At 40.4% G+C, this 20,019-nt stretch overlaps 2 protein-coding genes across 7 annotated transcripts in view; one reads left to right on the top strand and one right to left on the bottom strand.

Moving 5' to 3' along the window:
* Positions 1-1,444: 1,444 nt before the first annotated feature.
* FAAP20 (FA core complex associated protein 20) lies at positions 1,445-10,757 on the top strand. 3 transcript variants are annotated; one of them, XM_054009543.1, is made up of 4 exons: positions 1,445-1,594; positions 4,475-4,622; positions 5,961-6,613; positions 10,080-10,757. In XM_054009543.1, the coding sequence occupies exons 1-4, from the start codon at positions 1,491-1,493 to the stop codon at positions 10,150-10,152; spliced, it is 978 nt and encodes a 325-aa protein (XP_053865518.1). In that variant the 5' UTR covers positions 1,445-1,490; the 3' UTR covers positions 10,153-10,757. The 3 variants fall into 3 exon arrangements, with proteins under 3 accessions (XP_053865518.1, XP_053865516.1, XP_053865519.1); XM_054009541.1 differs by lacking the exon at positions 1,445-1,594 and adding an exon at positions 1,605-1,777; XM_054009544.1 differs by lacking the exon at positions 1,445-1,594 and adding an exon at positions 1,803-2,669.
* Positions 10,758-11,790: 1,033 nt separating this feature from the next.
* PRKCZ (protein kinase C zeta) overlaps positions 11,791-20,019 on the bottom strand; it is a 158,890-nt gene continuing 150,661 nt past the window's right edge. For all 4 annotated transcript variants that reach the window (XM_054009539.1, XM_054009537.1, XM_054009538.1 and 1 more), the window contains 2 exons: positions 18,800-18,915; positions 11,791-14,508 (listed from right to left, as the gene is read on the bottom strand). In XM_054009539.1, the coding sequence (XP_053865514.1) occupies positions 14,421-14,508; positions 18,800-18,915 (204 nt within the window). In that variant the 3' untranslated portion in view covers positions 11,791-14,420. The remainder of the gene's footprint in view (positions 14,509-18,799; positions 18,916-20,019) is intronic.

Below are 20,019 nucleotides of genomic sequence, written 5' to 3'. Positions count from 1 at the left end.
GTATGATCCTCCTCTGTTATGGCATTTCTAATAGCGGATCTGTTTTTGAAAGGACTGCAGCCTAGTCAGTATATTTGTACATATCAATCTGCCAACTATGCCCCTGCTCTAGGAACCACTTCATTTTACGTCATACACAAAGGTTCTTCCCAGAAAAAACAAATGGCCTCGCTTCACTGCTATTCTCTCTTAAAAGAGGAAGAGATGCACTCATGATTACCTTTGTTATTTGAATTAGCGACTGAGTTGCTGGCTGCCAAGGTACACAGATCCCCGGCATGGGCACAAAATCAATAATGATGAATGCAGCTGAGGTTCTAGTCCCCTTGTCCATTTGCAGCAAACTCTGGTTACATGTTCCATCCTCCTGTAGTCTGGATGCCCCAATGTTATGAAGCAATGTGTTAGCTAACTAAGTGTCTGAGTCTGACCAAACAGAGCCCAACAAAACCCCCAAGGGGCCACCTAACTGGCAAATATTGCATTTTCACAATTCAGGTGCATAGCACCTAGGATTACATCCAGGCATGTTAAAAAGTATCAGACACATGCTGTTTAAGCAACAAAATGAACTTATGAAACTTCTGTAGTCTACTGCAGAGGTGCCAATTCTCAGACACCAAGTATGTTACCTATTGTTACTAAAGCTGCTGCACTGACCCCTGTAGAAAGTACTTTACAGCAGAGATTTTTTTAAAGGGGATATTTTTGTTTTTAAATTTTATTTTGTAGTTTTCTACCCTCCTGATTTTTTTTTTTCAAATCAGGGCCTGACTCTGTGAGGTGTTGAGTGTTTCCTGGAAGCTCTGGGCTACCAGTCCCTCAAAGAGCACTGAGAGTATTCAGTGCCTCGCAGGTTTGGAGCCTGTCCTTCAATGTTGTGAGTTTCTTGGAACCACCCCTCTGGCCAATGAGATTAGCTATTAGGGCAGCCATTGGCACCCAGAAGCAGAGCAGGCTCCCTTGGCCTGGCTGGGCCTGAGGGGAGAGCCACCAAACTACACCACATCCATAGTCTGATGATCGCCCAACTGGCCTGTTCCCTATGCCCCTTACCAGAGGGATTGGGGGAAACCTGTGTGAAAATAAGATGGGCAAAACTAGGGTCCTGGTGGGCTCAGAACAGCCACGTTGCCTACAACTGCGAACTTAGTCTAAGCTCCCCACCCCAACCTCAATGAGGGGCCTCTGTACTGAGCCTCCCTGGGCACCACCACTGTCCCCTCCTAGCCACACCGAGTTTGGGCTACTGCAACCCCCTCCCCACACTGGAGCCCCAGCCCCACTGCCCCCAGAGGAGCACAGGGCCTGCCCCATTACACAGCCACCACCCAACCCGGGCAGCCCCGAGCTCTGCCCCACCCCCGCACACCGGGCAGCCCCGCGCTCTCCCCGCCAGAGCCGAGCCCCGCCCCGCGCGGGCGGATCCGGGCGGGTCCCGCAGGGGAGGTCGGGGCGGCGCGGCGCGGAGCAGGCCCCTCGGCCAGGCCATGTCTGAGGAGGGAGGCGGCAAACTGCGCCTCAAGCCCAGGAAGGCGCCACCGGGCCGCAGCCGGGAGCCCAGCCCGGGTCGGGAGCCCCCCGCGCGGCGCCAGTGAGTCCCGGCCGAGCAGGGGCGGCGCCAAGGCCCCGGGATGGAGGGGGCGGGACTGGGACTGCTCCCCCGCCGCCCCGGGCCGAAGGGGGAAGGACGGTCTCGGTCCGCCCCGCGCCAGTGCAGGGGACCCGGCGGACCCGCCCCGGGCAGCACACGGGCAATCCCTTCCCCTCCCGCCGGGTGCGTGGTACAAAGCCGGGGCCCGGGCGTCTCCGTTGGCCGCTGAGCTCTGGGGCTGCCGGGGAACGGGAGCGCCCAGGGCCTGGCTGCTGGCCAGGGACTGCGAAGGGCCGAGACCCGCTCAGGCCGCTGCACTAGAAGCGGCGGGCGCGTGGGTAACTTCCCTGGTTTGCTGCACCTCCGCTGGTGCTGGAGAACAGGGATCAGCTGGAAACAGAGCGTGTTTCCCGCCTTCCCGCCGCGGAGGAGTGGGGTTGTCAGAGACGGTTCTGGTTGTTCGTCTCTCTCGGCCAGTTAGAGAGATTGGGTTGAACAAGACCTAAGATCCCGAGATCTAAGGAGACTGGCTTCTTCCCCCAGTGAGGGCTTGCGAAAGCTGCATCTCCGGTTTCTGTCTGTTGCCATGTCTCTGCCCCACGGACTGGTGCCCTAGAAGATGCTTCAGAAAGGAGGAAGTCAGGGCCTAATCTGATGATTTTTTTTTAAAGCAAAGTTTCTGGAGACTGGCTTTATACGCCATAGTTAGATTGGTGCTTTTTTATTTGCTTTTGGGCTTTTAAACAGCTTCCTAGCAAAAATATTTAAATACTATTCTCTAAAAGGATACCAGTAGTTTCAAATACCATTTCTAAATAGATACCAGTAGTTTCAAATGAGGTATCTTTTATTTGACCAACTTGGGTTAGTGAAAGAGACAAGCTTGTGAACTACACAGAGCTCTTCAGTTTCATATACACTTCTACCCCGATACACCGCGACCTGATAGAACACAAATTCGGCTATAATGCGGTAAAACAGCGCTCTGGGAGAGGGGGGGCGGGCGCGGCGGCAGGGCTGCGCACTCCAGCGGATCAAAGCAAATTTGATATAACGCGGTTTCACCTATAACGCGGTAAGTTTTTTTGGCTCCTGAGCACAGTGTTATATTGGGGTAGAGGTGTATCAGTTGGAGACGGCCTCACATAATATTATGGAAACTGATGCAACTGTTAGTATTTTCCATGCAATCATGCATCACTTCCCCAACTCACACTTTTTACCAGGTCTGTTGTTTGTGGTGAAATCCCATATTGAGTGGTGATCTGTTACTTGCCACTGCATTTCTTTTGCCTATAGGACATTAAATCCTGTCTCAGAACTTGTGTGAATTTGCAACTTACAAGTTCACCCACGGTAGAGGTTTCAGTGGATATGGAAATGATTCAAGTTTAGGTCCTGAAAAGTATTTTAGTTATATGCAGTTTTTCCAGCTGGCAGTGTGGGCTGGGCCAGCAAATATAAAGGTGGTGAGATTCCTACTTCTGGTTGTTAATAGTGAGAAGGGCAGACCTCTAAACACATTTTCACACAGTCCAATATACAAGCCCTTTGCTAAGAAAAACAAATATTTTTCCAGACCCAGCAGAAAATGTTCATCTATTGAGCATTACGCTTACAATAAATGCTAAAGAAGTAAAGGTATTCTCATCATATGTGGCCTTTATTAGATTGTCATGAAGATAGCCTGTATGCAGTGTTGTAGGTGTATTGGGCCCAGGATATTAGAAAGACAAAGCGAATGAGGTACTATCTTTTATTGGACCAACTTTTGTTGGCGAGAGAAAGCAGCTTTCAAGCCTACATACAGCTTTTCTTCAGGTCTGTGAAATGAACTCAGTATTTCTTGGTTAACATAAGCAGTTAACACATATTTCAAGGGACCATTCAAATTGAAGTGACCTGTTAACAGCCTCCAGGCATGAGGAGGAAAGTAGCTGTGTGTGAGAGAGTGGGTTACAGATTGTTGTAATAAACCATAAATGTAGTCTCTCTCCAGTTTCCAAAAAAAAAAAAAAAATCAGACCAAATGCAAGAGTTCAGAGTGACTGTGATGTTAATGCTTCATTGCTGGGGGTTTTAGAAAGAGCTTGCTATAGATGATATGGAGGTTACCTTGGTAACTGAGTACTGTGGTACACAGTACAGTGAAATCCCTTTTTCCTCCATCCTCATGCAGTTGGCACTCTCCCATTTATAGGAGGTAAAATCTGCATTTACAGATTTTCCTCATTTGACAAGACATGCCTCATATGTAGCATGTGTGTTTTAAGATGGTTTGCCAGATGCTTTATGGAAGACATTTGTAAATTAGAAGTTGAAAAAGCGGTAGTGTAAAGGATGGAGTGTTTGTTTGTTTGTTTTCTTTAAGAACCAAAACAGTTGTCTTCGTGGTTTCCCATAAGTTCGCTATCTCCCAGCAACATGAAAATATGAGATTTAGTAAAGCAATTTTTGAGACATTTTAGGAAGTATGTTAACCTGAACTGTGTGTAGTCTTGAACACCTCTCCTGGGTGTAAAAAATCCAACTCAGCTGGAGGAAAGGGGGGTTCAGTACAGTATGCTTGGTTTAGTTTTTGGGGTCCTATCCTGAGGGTCAATTGTTATAGATAAGAGGAGTAGTCTCAAAACTATACTGTAACATAGGGTTACAATGGAAAAGATTAAGAACTATTGCTCTGGGACATTGTCCAATACTTTGTTACAGCAGATACTTAATTTATTCAACAGAGGTTGGGGGTCTAGACTTGTTAGGAAGCATGTATATTACTAGGGGTAATTTGCCTAAGTGTTTTTTAATAGCATGGTAGAGTGCATTTTTTTCTACAATATTTATGTAAATATGCATTTTTTTTTTTTTTTTTTTTTTTTTTTACAGAACATTGGCCAACAGATACTCCTGGTTTGAACAACAAGGATTAAGTGAGTCTGAAAATATGTGGATGCTGATACTGAAGGCTGTCAATCCAGATCTAAAACCCACAAGCTGGGAAACAGTGCCCAGTTTACCAGAATTTTTTGGACAGGTAATGTGTTTGAATTTCAATAGGTTTAACTGTTTTTTTTTTTTTTTTACCCATTGTTTAACATTCCTAGTAGGAACATCTTCAATTGGTTAACCGTTTAACAGGGAACGAGGTGTGTGGGGGCACTGCAGCCCGCACACCCGAGGTCCCGGCTGCCCCCCTTTCCCCATGCACCCAGGATCCCGGCTGCCCCTCTCCCCCCATGCACCCAGGGTCCCGACTGTCCGCCCCGCGCCCGGCATCTGCAGCCGGGACCCCTGGGCATGCGGGGGCTGGCAGGGGAGTTTAATTGTTAACCGGAACCGATAAGGATCAAGCTTATCGGTTAACTGGTTAAACTTTTATGCCCCTAGTTCCTACATTCTGTTAGAAGTTCTCTCTCAGAACAAATAGAGCTTTGTTCTTCACATAAACTTTGGCAGAATCTGAATTAGATGTCAACAGTTACCACAGAATCTAAAGTTGAGACATGATAAATTCCACTTTAAAACCCACCATGTATCTGTATCTTTTACCTAATTAGACCCTCCACAGAAAGCCATTTGTTTAAAATTCTGGATTACTAACCAGTTCCAAAGAAAAGCTTACTCATGTTGGCTAAAAACCGAAAAAGACCAAGGTTTTAGTTTTTCTTCTAGATTTTTGTTTTCCGTAGGACCTTCCAGGATAGAATTGACACAACATGATAGAAGAGCAGAAGAAATCTTGCTTCTTAGACTATTGCTTCCTGTGCTACACCAAGCAGTTCTGTGGAAAGTGGAAGTTTCAGAATTCCAAGGTTGCCAAGTCCACTACCTGTTATGAGCACTAGGTTCACACAAAAGGAGGATTTACAGGGAAAGGCAAACTAAATATGCAGCAACAAGAGGATGTGTTCTTAGAGAGCACAATAGGGCTATGATCTCTGATGGGGGCCCTAGGTACAACCACAATACAAAATAATAATGTGCAGACCTCCTGAAGTATAAATTTCCTCTGAATGAACATACGTGGGAAGAGCAAACAAACAAGGCAGCCTTCAGTATTTAAATTTTATCATCATCCTCCTTTGACTACTTTCAAGTTCTTTGCAAATTACTAAAGGAAGACTTACCCTCATTGTGTTCAGTCATCTTAACGTGTACATAGTAAGCAGGGCTTCCCTTTCCATTTATAAGTGGAAGTAGACACTTAACAGAGATTAGATATGGAAGAGACCTATTCATTCCAATTTAGACAATTCTCCTAGTGCAACATTGACTTCTATAATATACTTGTAAGTGCTGTGTCTAAACTTGTTTTTACATATGGAAGAAATTGCAATTGTTTTGAAGGAGATAAATCTTTGCTGTTTTATAGAATTCTGAAAATGAGAAGAACCCACCAAAACCAGAAGTCTTTAAGGTAGGAATGAAAGATTTTCAATGGATACCTCTCCCATCTTTCTACAAAGAAAAAGCTCTTAATAGAAAGAATCCAAGCTGCTGTCACATATCAAAAAGTCAAACTGAGCATCTAATGGAAAGAGAGGACCAAGCAGACCAAAACCAGCTAAATATTGCTCCTGTAGTTGAGAAAATATCCCTTGCAGTTAATGACAATCCAGATGAGATCATAAGAATGAAACACAGCAGAAAAAGTTCTTCAAAACTGAAAGAAAAAGAAAGTACTGAAAAGTATGAACTTAATCAATTTACAGATTCAATACTGCATTCTGTACCAGCATCTACCCAAAGTCTTGCAAAAGATTTTTGTCTTCAACAGCTCTGTAAAGGGACTGTGCTGAGTGAAGAGAAAAACAGAAAAGAAAATGAAAGCAAAGGACAACAGTCATATGCACAAATGTACCAACATAATGTTTTATTAGGTGAGACCAGATCTACATCTGCAGAAATAAAATCTCCTGTTGACATCTCCAAAATGGAAGGTCTTGAGGAAAAGGCTGAGGATCAGAGAGCAGGAACTTTAACTCTTGACAGTTGTCCGATGTGTCTAATCCAGTTTACTGGAATGTAAGTCTTTCATTTTATTACTTGAATATATATATATATATATTTTTTTTTTTTACAGTATACAAACACAAACATGGCACTTTGGTTGGGACCTCCCTATAAACAAAGTTGTGCAAATTGGGACAAAGATTCTATTGTTAAAGTACTACCTTAAGTGTTATTCAGTGCTTGGACAATCTATTTTAAATCCAAAACAAAGGTGGAATAAGGTCCACATGTTTTCTCTATTATACTGCTCTAAAAAGAAAGCTAAATTTGAGCCCTACTTTGACTTTGTATATTCCAAATTGGCATACTCTTTTTTGGTGAAGTAGACGTATTTTTAGATCAGTATATTTCAATCATCCAAAACTGGTGTCCTTGCTTGCTAAAGCCTAGTCTCCATACCCATTCAGATTCCTCTGATACCTATCAGTGTTCCCTCTGAGGTTTGTACACACTTGTGACAAAGAGAAACTTGCACTGGTGTTTTCCCATCATGCCCCTGTTCTGCTGATTGTCTCATGAGTTGAGTACCCAGCACCTCTAAGGCCTAGTCTGCACTTAAAACTTAGGTCAATATAACTACAGCACTCTGAGGGTGTGAAAAATCTATGCGAACCTAGCCTCCGTTGTAGACGCAGTCAGGTTCATGTGAGAATGCTTCCATTTACCTTTCTACAGTTGCTCAGGGAAGTGGTGTTCCTACGGGTGATAGAAAAACATTTTCCACTGCTGCAGGCTGTGTCTACACAAGGGGTTATGCCAGCCTACTTACATCACTGTACCCATGCTGTTAGAGTCCCCATAGTGTAGGCATAGCCTAAGATGATTAGACTCCAAGAAAGCACATCAGTCTTCAAGGTTATTAATCCAGGACCTCAAAAAAAAATGGAAAAAACGCCACAGAACTCTGAGAAAAAAATCTTAATGAAGCATTGCTTGACTTTGTTTGAAATACAAAAGTATGGTGCAGAACAGCTCCAGGTGACAACCTTGTTTTAACAGATCTTTCACAGCTAATACACACTCATTCAGTTTGAGTAAAGGATCATGCAGTGATAATAGAGTTTGTCTGTACTGGGAAATTTATCAGTATAATTATACCACTAACTCCCTAGGTGGACACATTTAGAACAACAGTGGCCTTTTTTCAGTTTCCACTGTTGTGCATAAGAACGTTCACAGGGGAGTTATACTGGTATAACTATATAGGTATAGTAATGCTGGAAAATATCCCTGAGTGGACAAAACCATAGAAGAATCATTACACTTTCAGAATGAGAAACCTGCCAGTTATTTGAATGCTGGCTGTTGGTAGAAGTGGAAGAGATTTTTCTTCTCAGATCAATTGAAGCTGCTGTTTTGGCGAGTGGGTTGGGGCTTAAATTTGTGGAAATCCTTCTTTTGGAATATCCTTTTATAGAAAATGCAAAATGTCGAAGTTACTGGTATGTTTAGAAATAATTTTGCTGATCTCAGTTAATTATTATGTGGCTCCTGGACATTTACACTTTGCCTTTCATTCTTAAGGTTCAGTATGCTGGCAGCTATTTAGCAGCAAAGAGTAACGCTAACACATGGACTTGGGATAGGGAATTACAGTAATCTCATCCTGATGCATTCCCCGAGTTCCACTCAACTCTCAATGGTGGTTAAAGGATTGTTTGACTGAGTATGGAAATCCCTGTATATCAAAGATAAGAAAAATCTCTCTTAATAGTTGATACTGCACTCTTATTGCAGCTCATGGGGCGGCTTTACCCTGAATAAAAACTCCCAGGGGTGACCTTTGTGACCCAAAACGAAAATAGTATAGGACATAATTAGTAATCAGTTTGGCCTGAACATTGAGTTACAGCGTAGCATATGTTATGTACTTTGAGACTGTACTTGTCTGTTACAGATTGTGGGCCTCATGTTTCAATTTTATTTTTCTGGTAGGCTGGCTAACTTTTAATCTGTAAAAGATGAGTCTCCACTTCTAAGGTCACTGATCTAAATAGAGTGAGTCATTAATGACGATGGAATTATTTGTCAGCTGTTTGGTGGACCATAGTTCATTTCCTTGTGAGCAGGTGGGGTTCAAATCACAAAAAACAGGCCCAAAGACTGAATATGCATGGATGACAAACTACCCTTTCACGTTTAGAAATGGCCTTTCCAGGTCAGGGCTGTGTGGGGGAAGCGGTGGGGGGAGAAAGCTGCCACTGCCTTTGCTGTTCCTATGTTTGGTGGTTAAACATGACTTCACCTCCGTTATTGTTGAGTTGGCTTTTCACAGGAACTCAATTAATAAAAAAAATATTTTCCTAAATCAGACACTTCTATAAGAAATGAACTAAAGAGCCTATTCATACCATACCACTTATCAGCATTCATGCTGTCTCCTCACCAGCTGCTGAAAAGTAACATTTATTAGTAATATGCTTGTAGGTGTTCGGAACAGCCTCTTATGGCCATAGGCCATGCAGCATAATATTCCTGCAGCTTTGTTCTCCCTCCCGGAGACTGTACAAGGAGACAAACAAAAGGATTACTTCAATGCAACCAATAAAAATGTCTCAGTTTTGCTAAGTGACCTGACTGAGACTAAAGACTCTTCTATGGCGTCACACCTACCTTTCCACTGGTGATTTGGGTTGTATTGCTTTGGAGTAGATTTCTTTTTTAACAGAGGGCTATAAAGGGTGCTGTACAGAGAATTCATTTTACCTTTTTCTCTCCAAGTGAAAGAATGAGCATACCCAGAAACCTTTCTCAAAGGCTTCAGAATATTCCCCACATTACTCATTTTGTTATTGATCTAGTTCAGGGGTTTTCAGACTTCATGGTACCATGACTCCTCCTGATAACAATTACCACACAACCCCAGGAGGGGAGACTGAAGCCTGATCTGGCCCAAGCCCCATCGCTCCAGGCACGGGGGCCAAAGCCTGAGCCCCACCAACCTGGGCAAGGGGGCAAAGCTGAAGCCCAAGGGCTTCAGCCCCAGGCTAGGGGCCTGTAATCTGAGCCCTGCTGCCCAGGGCTGAAGCCCGAGGGCTTCAAAGCCCTGGGCAGTGGGGCTTGGGCATCTGCTTTGGCCTCGGGCCCCAACAAGTCTAAGCCAGCCCTGGTGACCCCATTAAAACAGGGTTGTGATCCAGAATTTGAGAACTGCTGGTCTAGTTAACTGGAAATTCTGTAAGTCTCTGTGCAGTTCCCATATTAAATGTACTTCTAAATTTAAGTTACTATTTTGGAAACAGGTTCAGAGTGAAATTTGTTTTTATTCAAAATACAATATTACAACCATATTTTAATTTCCTCTCCGACTCTGTTTTCCATTCTGTAGAACATAATGACCTGACTCTTGCAAATTAAATAGCATTTTTCCAGATTTCTAGAAAACGAAAAACCAAGTTGGGGGGAGTGTGAGTAAATGAAGGGAGCAGATTTGATCAGTAGTTCTGATAAAATGAAAGACTTCTCTCTTAATTTGCAGATTGTCACAGTTGGACATTGACAGCCATCTTGCTAAATGTTTGTCTGAAAGTGCAGATGATGTGATTTGGTAAAAGAACAAGAATGAAGAGCCGAGTCAGATGCTAAGATATGAATCTCTCTAAGAAAAAAGGAAAGTATATCAAGAAAATGTGTCCTGATAGAATGTGTATTAAACTTGTATAATTGAAAAACAAAAACAAAGAAAGGTCAGAAATACCATCAACCTCTATTAATTTCCTCTGAACCGCTCTGTGTATCCATTGTATCCCTGATCCTGCAAAGAGAACTGTGTGGACATACTTCTAGATGATGTGGAGCCCCACCGAATGCATATCAAAAAAGTACTATTATGGCTCCTTGAAGTACAGTATCTGTTCTCTTTTGCCAGGTATTTAAATTGTTATGCTTTTCAAAGTTATAGCAGAAAGAGGTTGATGCAAGAAATTTTCTTGTAGACTGTTAATTCTGTAGACTGTTAATTTGCCTAATCCAAATGTCATTGAATCCAGTGACTTCAGCAGGCTTTGTATCAGGTTCTAAATGGTTAACTCTTTGGAAAGTAAATTGCCTGATACTTTGGGTACTACAGCATTTTTTAATGTCTGTTTAGGCTTTTAAATTTCAGTTCATGCTTTATTTGAAAAAAAGTTTAAATAAATATCTAGCTGGAATTTTGCACTGTTCTGTATTGGCCGCTATATGAAAGTATATATATGATGGTACTGTATATCCCAGATTAGGGAAGGAAAACTGCACCCTTCATACAGATGACATTCTTGGATTCGTATCACTGCTCCCTGATTCTCTCTCCCACAAGTCAAGGTCTGCTTCATTATAACCTCTCATTTAAAATAACGAAGATAGCAAGCCTCATATAAATTATGCCCGATAAACGCATAGCTAGATGTTCTCATAGCATTGAAATGCAGAAAGGTTTAATGTAATTATGCTAATAGAACAAGGCTCAAATATACTTGTTGCTGCCCCCAGACAAATGGAAAATTGCTTATACTTATGTGAAAATGTAAAGAAGCACAGCTTCTTTGTTCAGCAAATCACACTGATACTTTTATGCTCTTTCATTTTTAAAATCAGATTTTGTGCTTTAAAATTATACACGACTTGTCATGAATTTCCAGTAGGTTACCAAGACAGTTGCAGTTAAATATGTTGTAAATTTTTAAATTTCATTACCGATTGCAGATCATTACATTCAGTAATAGCTTATTAATTTGTGGGAAGGGAGGGAAAGACACGGATATACAATCGGTGCTTCATTTACCCATGGGACAGATGCCTGTTTTCACCAAACAGGGTAGTTAATTCGTGCATTACATGATATTTGGATTCACAATCCCTGAACTCATTTCTTCTCACAAGGTTATGAATAAAAAACAAAAATGACTAGTCTGCATTTTCTTTCAGTTATTTTGACCGTACTGTGCCGTGAAAGACTGCGCCTCAGATTAACACCGAAGTAAAAGTTCAATATTTGAACAAACAAATTTTCTGCCACAGGAAAACTGTTGGACCAGACTCAATGATTTAGGCATTGATTATGGTCCAAAAATACAGAATAAAACACAATACAGTATCAAAATACAAACCTTGGTGAATATTTTAATTTACAATGACCATAAGGCTCTCAGTTAAAAAAAAAATCTAACTATATTGGTCATTTCTCAATGTGGTGATAAATAATAAGTCTATTGGCTTTTTCATTAAAGTCTTTAATAGATGTGCAAGAATATAAATGATCTTAGCTGTTATGGATTAGTATACCATCTTCTGCACAATTAAAACTGGCCAGCAAAGATCTCAACTAATTAATTATACAAAACTACAAGAACATATTTACTGTTTTACAATCATTAAATTAGCTAGAGTTTTCATTTACTATTTCAAATAAGACAACTATATATCATAACCAGATCCATTTGTAATATATTAGGATTTTTTTTCAAACCACACATTTAATTACATCCTTCATTTTCTTTAATTTATAAAACAAGTACTTTATATAAAAAATTTCCCCCTTCATCATGAACAGAACATTATTCATACACTTGCACGTGAGCAACCAAACTTATAACCAGCAAACTATTTGGCAACACAGAAACATTGTAAATGCCTTGAATTGTAAATAAATCAAGGATTTTTTAACGTTTTTTGAGCAAATGTGTCTTTCTGTCCCTTTCTTTCTCCCTCCCCCCCAAACAAAATGTTCCAATGTCTCATAGAAATTTGAGGTAAAAAACCTCCATGTTTCCATTTCTAAGCCCCTTGCCCAGATCCATTTAAGGGCAGCTTTGTCATATCTCCATGCAAGAACTGCCATAGTCACTGTTTTAAGTAATGATCAGTTGTAAAACCCAGGGCATTGATTAAAATACTGAAACACAGAAAATGTTCAGGGTACACTAAGTTGCCAAGGAGGGAAAAAAGGGGGAATTAAAACAAAAAAGTTCATATTACATTTAAAAAGTAAGTAACTTCTTTACTAGATACCAAATTATCTAAACTCCAAGCATTTGAGGCAAGTACTTTTTTCTGATTAAATAATTTAGTGCTGGTTAGAACACATCTTGCTTAATATAAAAAGCTACAATCCAACAAAAAAACCCAAAACTCAAATCTGGATGGGATTAATAAAACTGAATTACCACAGGTTTGCATAATTGTGGCCAATGAGGGGATACAAAATGTAGTTTAACCAATGGTTAATTGAAAAATTTAAACACAATGTTTTGGCAGTCTCATCCTAGCACCTCATGACTTGGATGTGAATCCGAAAGATGTCATGTTCAGCACCTAATGCAATGCTGTACCCTGAGAAACCTATATGTTAATGTAAAGAAAATGTTGCAATTTATCCTGCATTTTACACCAAATTAGGTGAGATGTCATGGCACAGGGTTTCTTGGTTTTTTTAAATTCCCACATCAATTTCCCCCCAGAACCACAAGCCACACAATGTAGTTAAACAAAAACCTAGCACAAAATACTGCCTTTGTTGTTGTCATCTGCAATGAGACAGGTAAATCTTTACAAGCATCTGAAAGCTTTTAGATTGCAGTGCACACTTAGTCATTAAATATAGTGACATGAGTTTTTCCACAGCTGACAACAAATTCTTAACCTTTGTGATAGAACATCCCCTTTTTTCCAGTTTTCAAGAGAAGGGACTGGACATCTATCACCTTACCCAAATTATCACATATTCATTTTTCCTTCCATTGAAAATGTTACTGCTTTGAAGCAAGCCATTTTTATCAAAGCATCCCGTTCTCCTATGTAGAACAATGAATTAGTAATATACACTGAGTATTTCTAAGCAGACAGTTGATTAGTAGGAGGTGTGCTTTATCAGGAAAATGTAGCATGTTTATGGATAATCTAGATTTGCTATTTAAACTTTAAGGCTACGATCCATTACACTTTTGTTGTTCTATTTCTGAATATTGTATTATTGATAAAAATACTTTTCAAAAATTTAATACACAACACAAGACATCATTGTAGGCACTGCTTACGTATTTTCAGAAATCCACTCTGTGCAAATTTAGTTTTTTTTTTTTTTAAACTAAAATTTTGAGGTTTAAACAATCCAGATTTTTGATTTGATACAGGGAGTTCTAATTTGGAATTGGTATTGCTGAGTCACTCTACTCCTCTATAAAGATGTACCTCAGTATTAGGTTGCAGCTTTTATTTATATGTTCCTTGTTGAATGTTAACAAGCCTAACTTACCAGGGTTAAGAATGCTGAAAATATGTAATAAGTCTTCAATGCAGTTCATCCATTTAGGCACTTAAAACCTGTACCCAAATTTATGTTTTGATTGCTAATAAAACACAACTCCTTTTACATATCGTATCTGAGACGTTTAGACAGGTACCACTTGTGAAAAAGGCATAAAAAATAAGCTTCAACACCACTAACGTTTTATTCTTCAGGATGTTACACTCTAATATTCTTCAATTAATAGCTCAGTGCATCAAGTGTTTGTGGAAAGTATGTAGCTTTCAAAGTTGTTCGGAATCTCTCTTTTCCCGAGGATGCAATGAACACTTTGATCCTTCACGAGACAGGCACAAATGCAAATTCCTTCATTAACGAAGCCAGTTGTGTCAGTGCCCAAAACTTTTAAAAACCAATATTTAGAGGAAGACACCCACCAAAATCATATTCTCATCTTTGATTTTCAGCAGCAATATTTTTTATCATTGGTCTCCATCCAAAACCTTACAGTTCCCCAGCCTTGCATGCATATACTGTAGTTAAGGATAAATTTAAAGTTCATTCACATTATTTGTCCACAATGGAGATGTCATTCCTTCATACTGTTTCCTCTGTTGACAGCAACAATGGGTTAATGTATTCAAATCCTTCAAATTCCGACTGATCTATTCTTTTTATTACATCTCTGAAAAATAAGGAGAAATATTTCTTTAGATTACTACTTGGAACTCGATTGTGTTGCTAATCATTTTGTTCAAGAGATTCCTCGTTGTACAGTATTATAACATGTACAAGTTCTATAAAAATGCTAAGTATTAGTGATACAACCAATAATAAGAATTAGAATAAACAAACAACAAGCTTTGAATACACAAATACTTTTCATAAATTTTTCATTCCAAAATCTCAAGCAGTATTGCTTTTATTAATGAGAGGTTGGTAGTTTGGAAAACTGGGATGAACAGCAATTTATACAGAGAAAGAAACGCACAAGGCATAGAGGCTGATATCACTGGCAGTGGTGATGGCTAGGGGAAAGTAACACGATAAGCTCTGAGATGTAGGTGAGGATGCTATGGAGTTGAGACACAAATCTGAGGAAAACAAATGTAAACTGAACATTGTGCACAAAGGAGAGCCAGTGGAAGGTTTTAGAAATTGATGAACAGAGAAAACTGACTTTCCAAGGACACACTGAATGTTAGGTCTTCAACTGTGATTCTATAGCCAGTTGGTGACAGAGTCAGCTTAACTGTTCACAAGGAACATGAATCATAGAATATCAGGGTTGGAAGGGACCTCAGGAGGTCATCCAGTCCAATCCCCTGCTCAAAACAGGACCAATCCCCAACATGGTTCAGTTTTCATTTGCACTGCAGCTTTATTGCCATGCAATTGTTTGACTCTGCATGTACCCTGATGCCTAACTGGTTTTATCTATGCATTCTGAGAAAAACTTAGCAACTGTCCTGTAGTGCTTCAGCAGAAGCATAGTGTGACTGAAGGTCATGCACAAAGAGCACCAGTAACAAAGGCACAGAACTCAAATATCCTTCTGCACTGACAGCTAGAACTACTAGTCAGGAGTACTTTCTTCACCAAACAAACCCCAGTGCACTTAATCTATTACAGAAGAAGAGAGCCAGGTGCCAGCCTAGTCTGCTGTTAGCTGTCATAGCTACTAATTTCTATCCATGTCCTGCACAGACACAAACCATCCTTTACAGTCATCCCCACCACCACCACCACCAACTATATACACACACCCCGCTAAAAGTTGTTGTGTGGACAAGGCCTTCGTAGCAAAGCACAAACCGTTACTGCCTTTCTCTCAATCTTTAATCTGCTAAAACCCATTTTAAAAAAAGGGTCTCGTTCCTGTAGCACTCTGCACCTGAGCACCATTATCTTTATTGGGAATTTCTCGTGTAAACGGTCACAAACTGATAGAAAGGTGGATTGTGTCCTACAGCTTGTCAAATGTCAACTGGAATTATATTTCTCCAGAGCCTAACAGAATTTTTTGAAATTGCCACTTTCTTTAATTCTGTAAAACCCTTTCTGGCTATTAAAAAAAATTAGGATGCACACAATTCATTTTGCAAGTTTCTTTCCTACCCCCCCTAAAAACAAAAACAAACAAACAAAAAAAACCTTTTTGCAAGCTAAATTTGTAATCCTCTAATGCAGAGAGTCTGTATTTCCCATTAAAGTAACTTAATAAACTGTTGTCATGCCTTATGCATCTGGAGCCAAAGAATTAGTATAGGAGTAGACAGACGGGGAAGAAAAACAGATTGGAAAGAAAAAAGAGCTGAACTGTTGTTTGGAGGCAGTTTGCAAATTTCAGCACAAAGATGTCTGGCTGTCAGTTTAGGGCAGTAGTTCTGAACCCGTGGGCCACATGCAGCTCAATTGGCACACACCTGCAGCCCAGCTGTGTGCTAAAGGCCACCCAGCTTGGCAGGGTCTGGGGCCCAAGGGTCCAGGCTGCCCTGCCCTCGTGCATAGAGGTCTGTAAGGGTATTTGGGGGGGGGGGGGGGGAGGGCATAGAGGGAGGCTTGATTCTCAAACTACAGCCCAGGTAACCCATTATGGGCCACATATGCAGTCCACAATGATAAATAGCTTGAGAACCACCGGTTTAGAGATTTTAAATTAATCTAAAGAAATACAAACTTTAAAAAAGTGTTTAGAAACAGGCATGTTTTTCGGTTCATGAAACAAAGAAGAAGCCTCAGTCCATTATTTATTATGACATTGTTTGAAATTAAGAGACTGATAAAAACGGGGAAAAAATTAAAATATTTCAATCCAACATCCATTTGTAATTTGCTGTCTTGTTTGTGATCAAGCTGGACCCGAACACAGTCTACACATTCCTCTTCTGAATGTAGTTATAGTACAGTCTTTACCCCGCAGGAAATTAGCTGATCTCCCTATGGATGTCACTTAGGGACTGGATAATATCAAGGTTGTTCCCTAGGTCACTAGTGAGCACTCTGCTACAGAAGTAATGCAATGAGTCCTGATTGTCTCCTGCTTTCCATGCTGGGAACTCAGTTTAGGCTAGGAAGCAGCAAGAGAGGGAGGCAGCCCACTTAAGTTTAGGTTACTACTGAGTCCAGCATGGCTCTAGGCTGAGAGACCATTTGAGTGAGTAGGGAGTGAGATAGTCTTTGCTTGCTTGGGGTGAAGGCATCTTGCCTCGCTGTTTGTTTGTTAAGATACTTCATCACTGGCTTAACTTTATGCACATGAGTAGTCCCAATGACTTCAGTAGCTTTTGCTTAAGTACCTTCCTGAATTAGAATCTGTAAAGGTTCAGATGAAACTGCAACTTAAAGACTTCAAAACTCTGCACTTCTACCTAAACTAGACTTTCTTAAAGGAACAGGCCCAGTTAGGAAGATCACAGGCAGGAACCATTCAGAAGAAATCACTTCACAGCATAGTATTTCCACTTTAACAAGGGAAAGGAAAAGGAACCCAGCTACTGAAAAGTTGCATGTGTAAGCAAGCTCATCTGAAAGCAAACTTTGGGGATGGAAAGCCACAACTTACTTGTCTGCTCTCTCACAGTAGACCTGGCCCAGAAATTCCTGGTCTGAGCCTAATTTCACCAACTCCAAGGTAACTGAACCTTGTTTAATTTCAAATAAACCTAAAGTTTCCATTGACATGGAGACTTGTTTTATTTTCCATTTTAAAATTCTGGATTTGAATAAGGAAAGTCTTGCTTCTTTTGTATTTCTGAATAGACTCTCTCTCACCCCAACGGTACGCGAATGCCAAAGCAGTACTTAAAAAAATGTCAGTGTATAAATAGTCCTGCTGAGCATGTAACATTGCGCTATTGTGCCATTTCCTCAAGCAGCAGAGCCAATAAACTGAGTCATTAAAAGGTAAAATTCTAACAAACATTTAACAATAGTGCCATATGTAACAGCCTCGAAAGAGAAACTGTGCATCTGGAAAAAAGGATGAATAAATTCACTTTGCATTGCTTCCCAATTGGACATCATGCAGAAGGATGGGAGTAGCTACCTGCAGCAAAATACTAGGAGGTCTCCCATCCTTATCAAAAACACTCTGTACTGGGCTGGCCAGCAAAATCAACCAACCAACCAATAAAAAATAAATAAAAGAGGCTGGGGAGGCTATCCACCCTTGTCACAAGCAATGTGGTAGTGACATCCTCCCCTCCCTTATTATTCATTCAATGTGAGACATATGTTAGGCACTTTATAGACAAGATGACAAAATTCATGCGTCTCACTGACGTTTTCCTCATGTTGCATATACAGCGTCCCCTTGTTTTTCTAAAGTGAGTTCAAGCTTCTGAGGCTGACCTTCAAGGCCCACCATACCCTGAACCTGTTCACATGATGGCTCTCATCGTGTCACTACTTCCTCCTAACCACCACATTTGTATCTTGTCTTCATCTTTGCCTTATATTCAGAACAGTTTCCTCCTTGCACCAAGCAATGGGCCTCTTGACCTTTAAATCCCCTCTCGTTCCACGCTTTCTTTTCCAGCAAAGACTTTCAATCATGCCCTCTGCAAGAGTCCTCCATCATGTCAAACTCAGACTGGTCCTTGATGCATTGTCTCTCTAAATTGTTTTGTCTCCATACAAAAGAGTAAGCCTCTTGGGGCAGATATCATATGTTCTTAGCTGTTTGTACAGCACCAAGTACGGTGCTGATGGTCAACAACAGCAATACATATATTTTTGATTATTCATTAGGCTGTTAGATGTATTCTGAAATATACAGTATGTATTATGTGGCTGTCTAAATGTCACTTGAGAACTTTAACTTATGCATTTCTTGAATTTACATTAGTATCTTTAACGTCAACATTTTTGTTCCATTTTTAGATATTAACTCTCTCTCAGTAATGTTACAACAACTTCATATTCATATATACATTTCTGGATGCATATTTGTTTAATTGTATTAAAAAACATACTCATCATCTGGGGTTAGCTGCACAGGTTCGCTGGTGAACTGTGTATCAAAGTTATCCAAACCATAATCGTCTGTGATCTGAGGCTGAAATGGAGGGGTCGCCTGCTTCTTTTCCAGCTGAGGATAATAAGGTGGGGAAAGGGAAAAAAAAAAAAAATCAAATATTGAATATTTACTAAATCTTCTCAGAAAACTTACACCTGCTCTATGTATATACACTATGAAATACTACACCCATACTTTACACATCCAATATTGATGAAAGAGACAAACACTAACTAATATTATGCATTTAAAGGATTTTCACATTAAATGATATGTTCGTTCTGTTTATTCCTCTTTTGTGATTTCATAAACAAATATTTGAGAAAAATCACCAAAACACACTGAACTAAGTTTAAAAGGAGAGAGAAAGCAATTTCAACACATATTTCTCAGCATGCCTGATCTAAGAACAAACATCGCCTCTAAGTAAAGCCAGAATGCAACACAAACTAATGTAACATTTAATTACATATCCTTGGTATCAAAACTGTTTATAAACTGGACATGCGTCTCAGAGACCTTCAGTCTGTTTTAAGTTCAAGCCAAGACACTTCTCCAAACACTCACTTTTTCCTCTTAAATGCGCCTGTAAAGTACCTTTGTCATGTTTCAAAGATGACCCTTTAGAAGATGTGAGCTGCATCTCGACCATACACACCAACAGTCAAGTCAATTTAGCCAGACCTGTTTGTCTGCCAACCTAATTCCAGAACAGAGCAAAACCATAAGCTGTCTCCGCTAATGCCTGCATCAATAGCCAGCTGTGATGGAGGAGACGCTGCTACTGTAATAGTTAGTATTCACTGAAAGCAATTGCATCTAAGCACTAAAATGTCAAAAGCACCCAACATCTTTACTATGTAAAGAAAATATCACTCTACGTTAATTAAGCAACGCACATGTATCTTCTGCACCAGCATTCACTAAACCATGGACAAACCAGCAGTTTTACTTCACAAGAGTGGTTCGCACTAACGTTTTATTCAGTTTTGGTTATTGTGGGATCAAGGCCCCATCACACAAGTTTCACTTTGGATTTCAAGTTTAAACTCAAAAGTTCAAAATGAAATTCTGCTGAAATTGCCAAGGTTCACCTATGTTTCAAGCAGATAACATTTGAATCTGGGCCCACGCTTATGACCTGTAGCAACCTTTAAACGAACATTACCAAGGTTT

The sequence above is a fragment of the Malaclemys terrapin genome, chromosome 19 (assembly GCF_027887155.1).
Source record: "Malaclemys terrapin pileata isolate rMalTer1 chromosome 19, rMalTer1.hap1, whole genome shotgun sequence".
NCBI classification, from domain to species: domain Eukaryota; kingdom Metazoa; phylum Chordata; order Testudines; family Emydidae; genus Malaclemys; species Malaclemys terrapin.
Note: the sequence above shows the minus strand (reverse complement) of the source record. Positions and strands in the feature narration are given on the sequence as shown.

Excerpts from the sequence above, each read along its gene's own strand:
- FAAP20 (XM_054009541.1), top strand. The coding sequence starts at position 1,635 with ATGGAGGGGGCGGGACTGGGACTGCTCCCCCGCCGCCCCGGGCCGAAG. Across the intron at positions 1,778-4,474 it reads ATCCCTTCCCCTCCCGCCGG|AACATTGGCCAACAGATACT; the intron begins GTGCGTGGTACA and ends TTTTTTTTACAG. Across the intron at positions 6,614-10,079 it reads CTAATCCAGTTTACTGGAAT|ATTGTCACAGTTGGACATTG; the intron begins GTAAGTCTTTCA and ends CTTAATTTGCAG.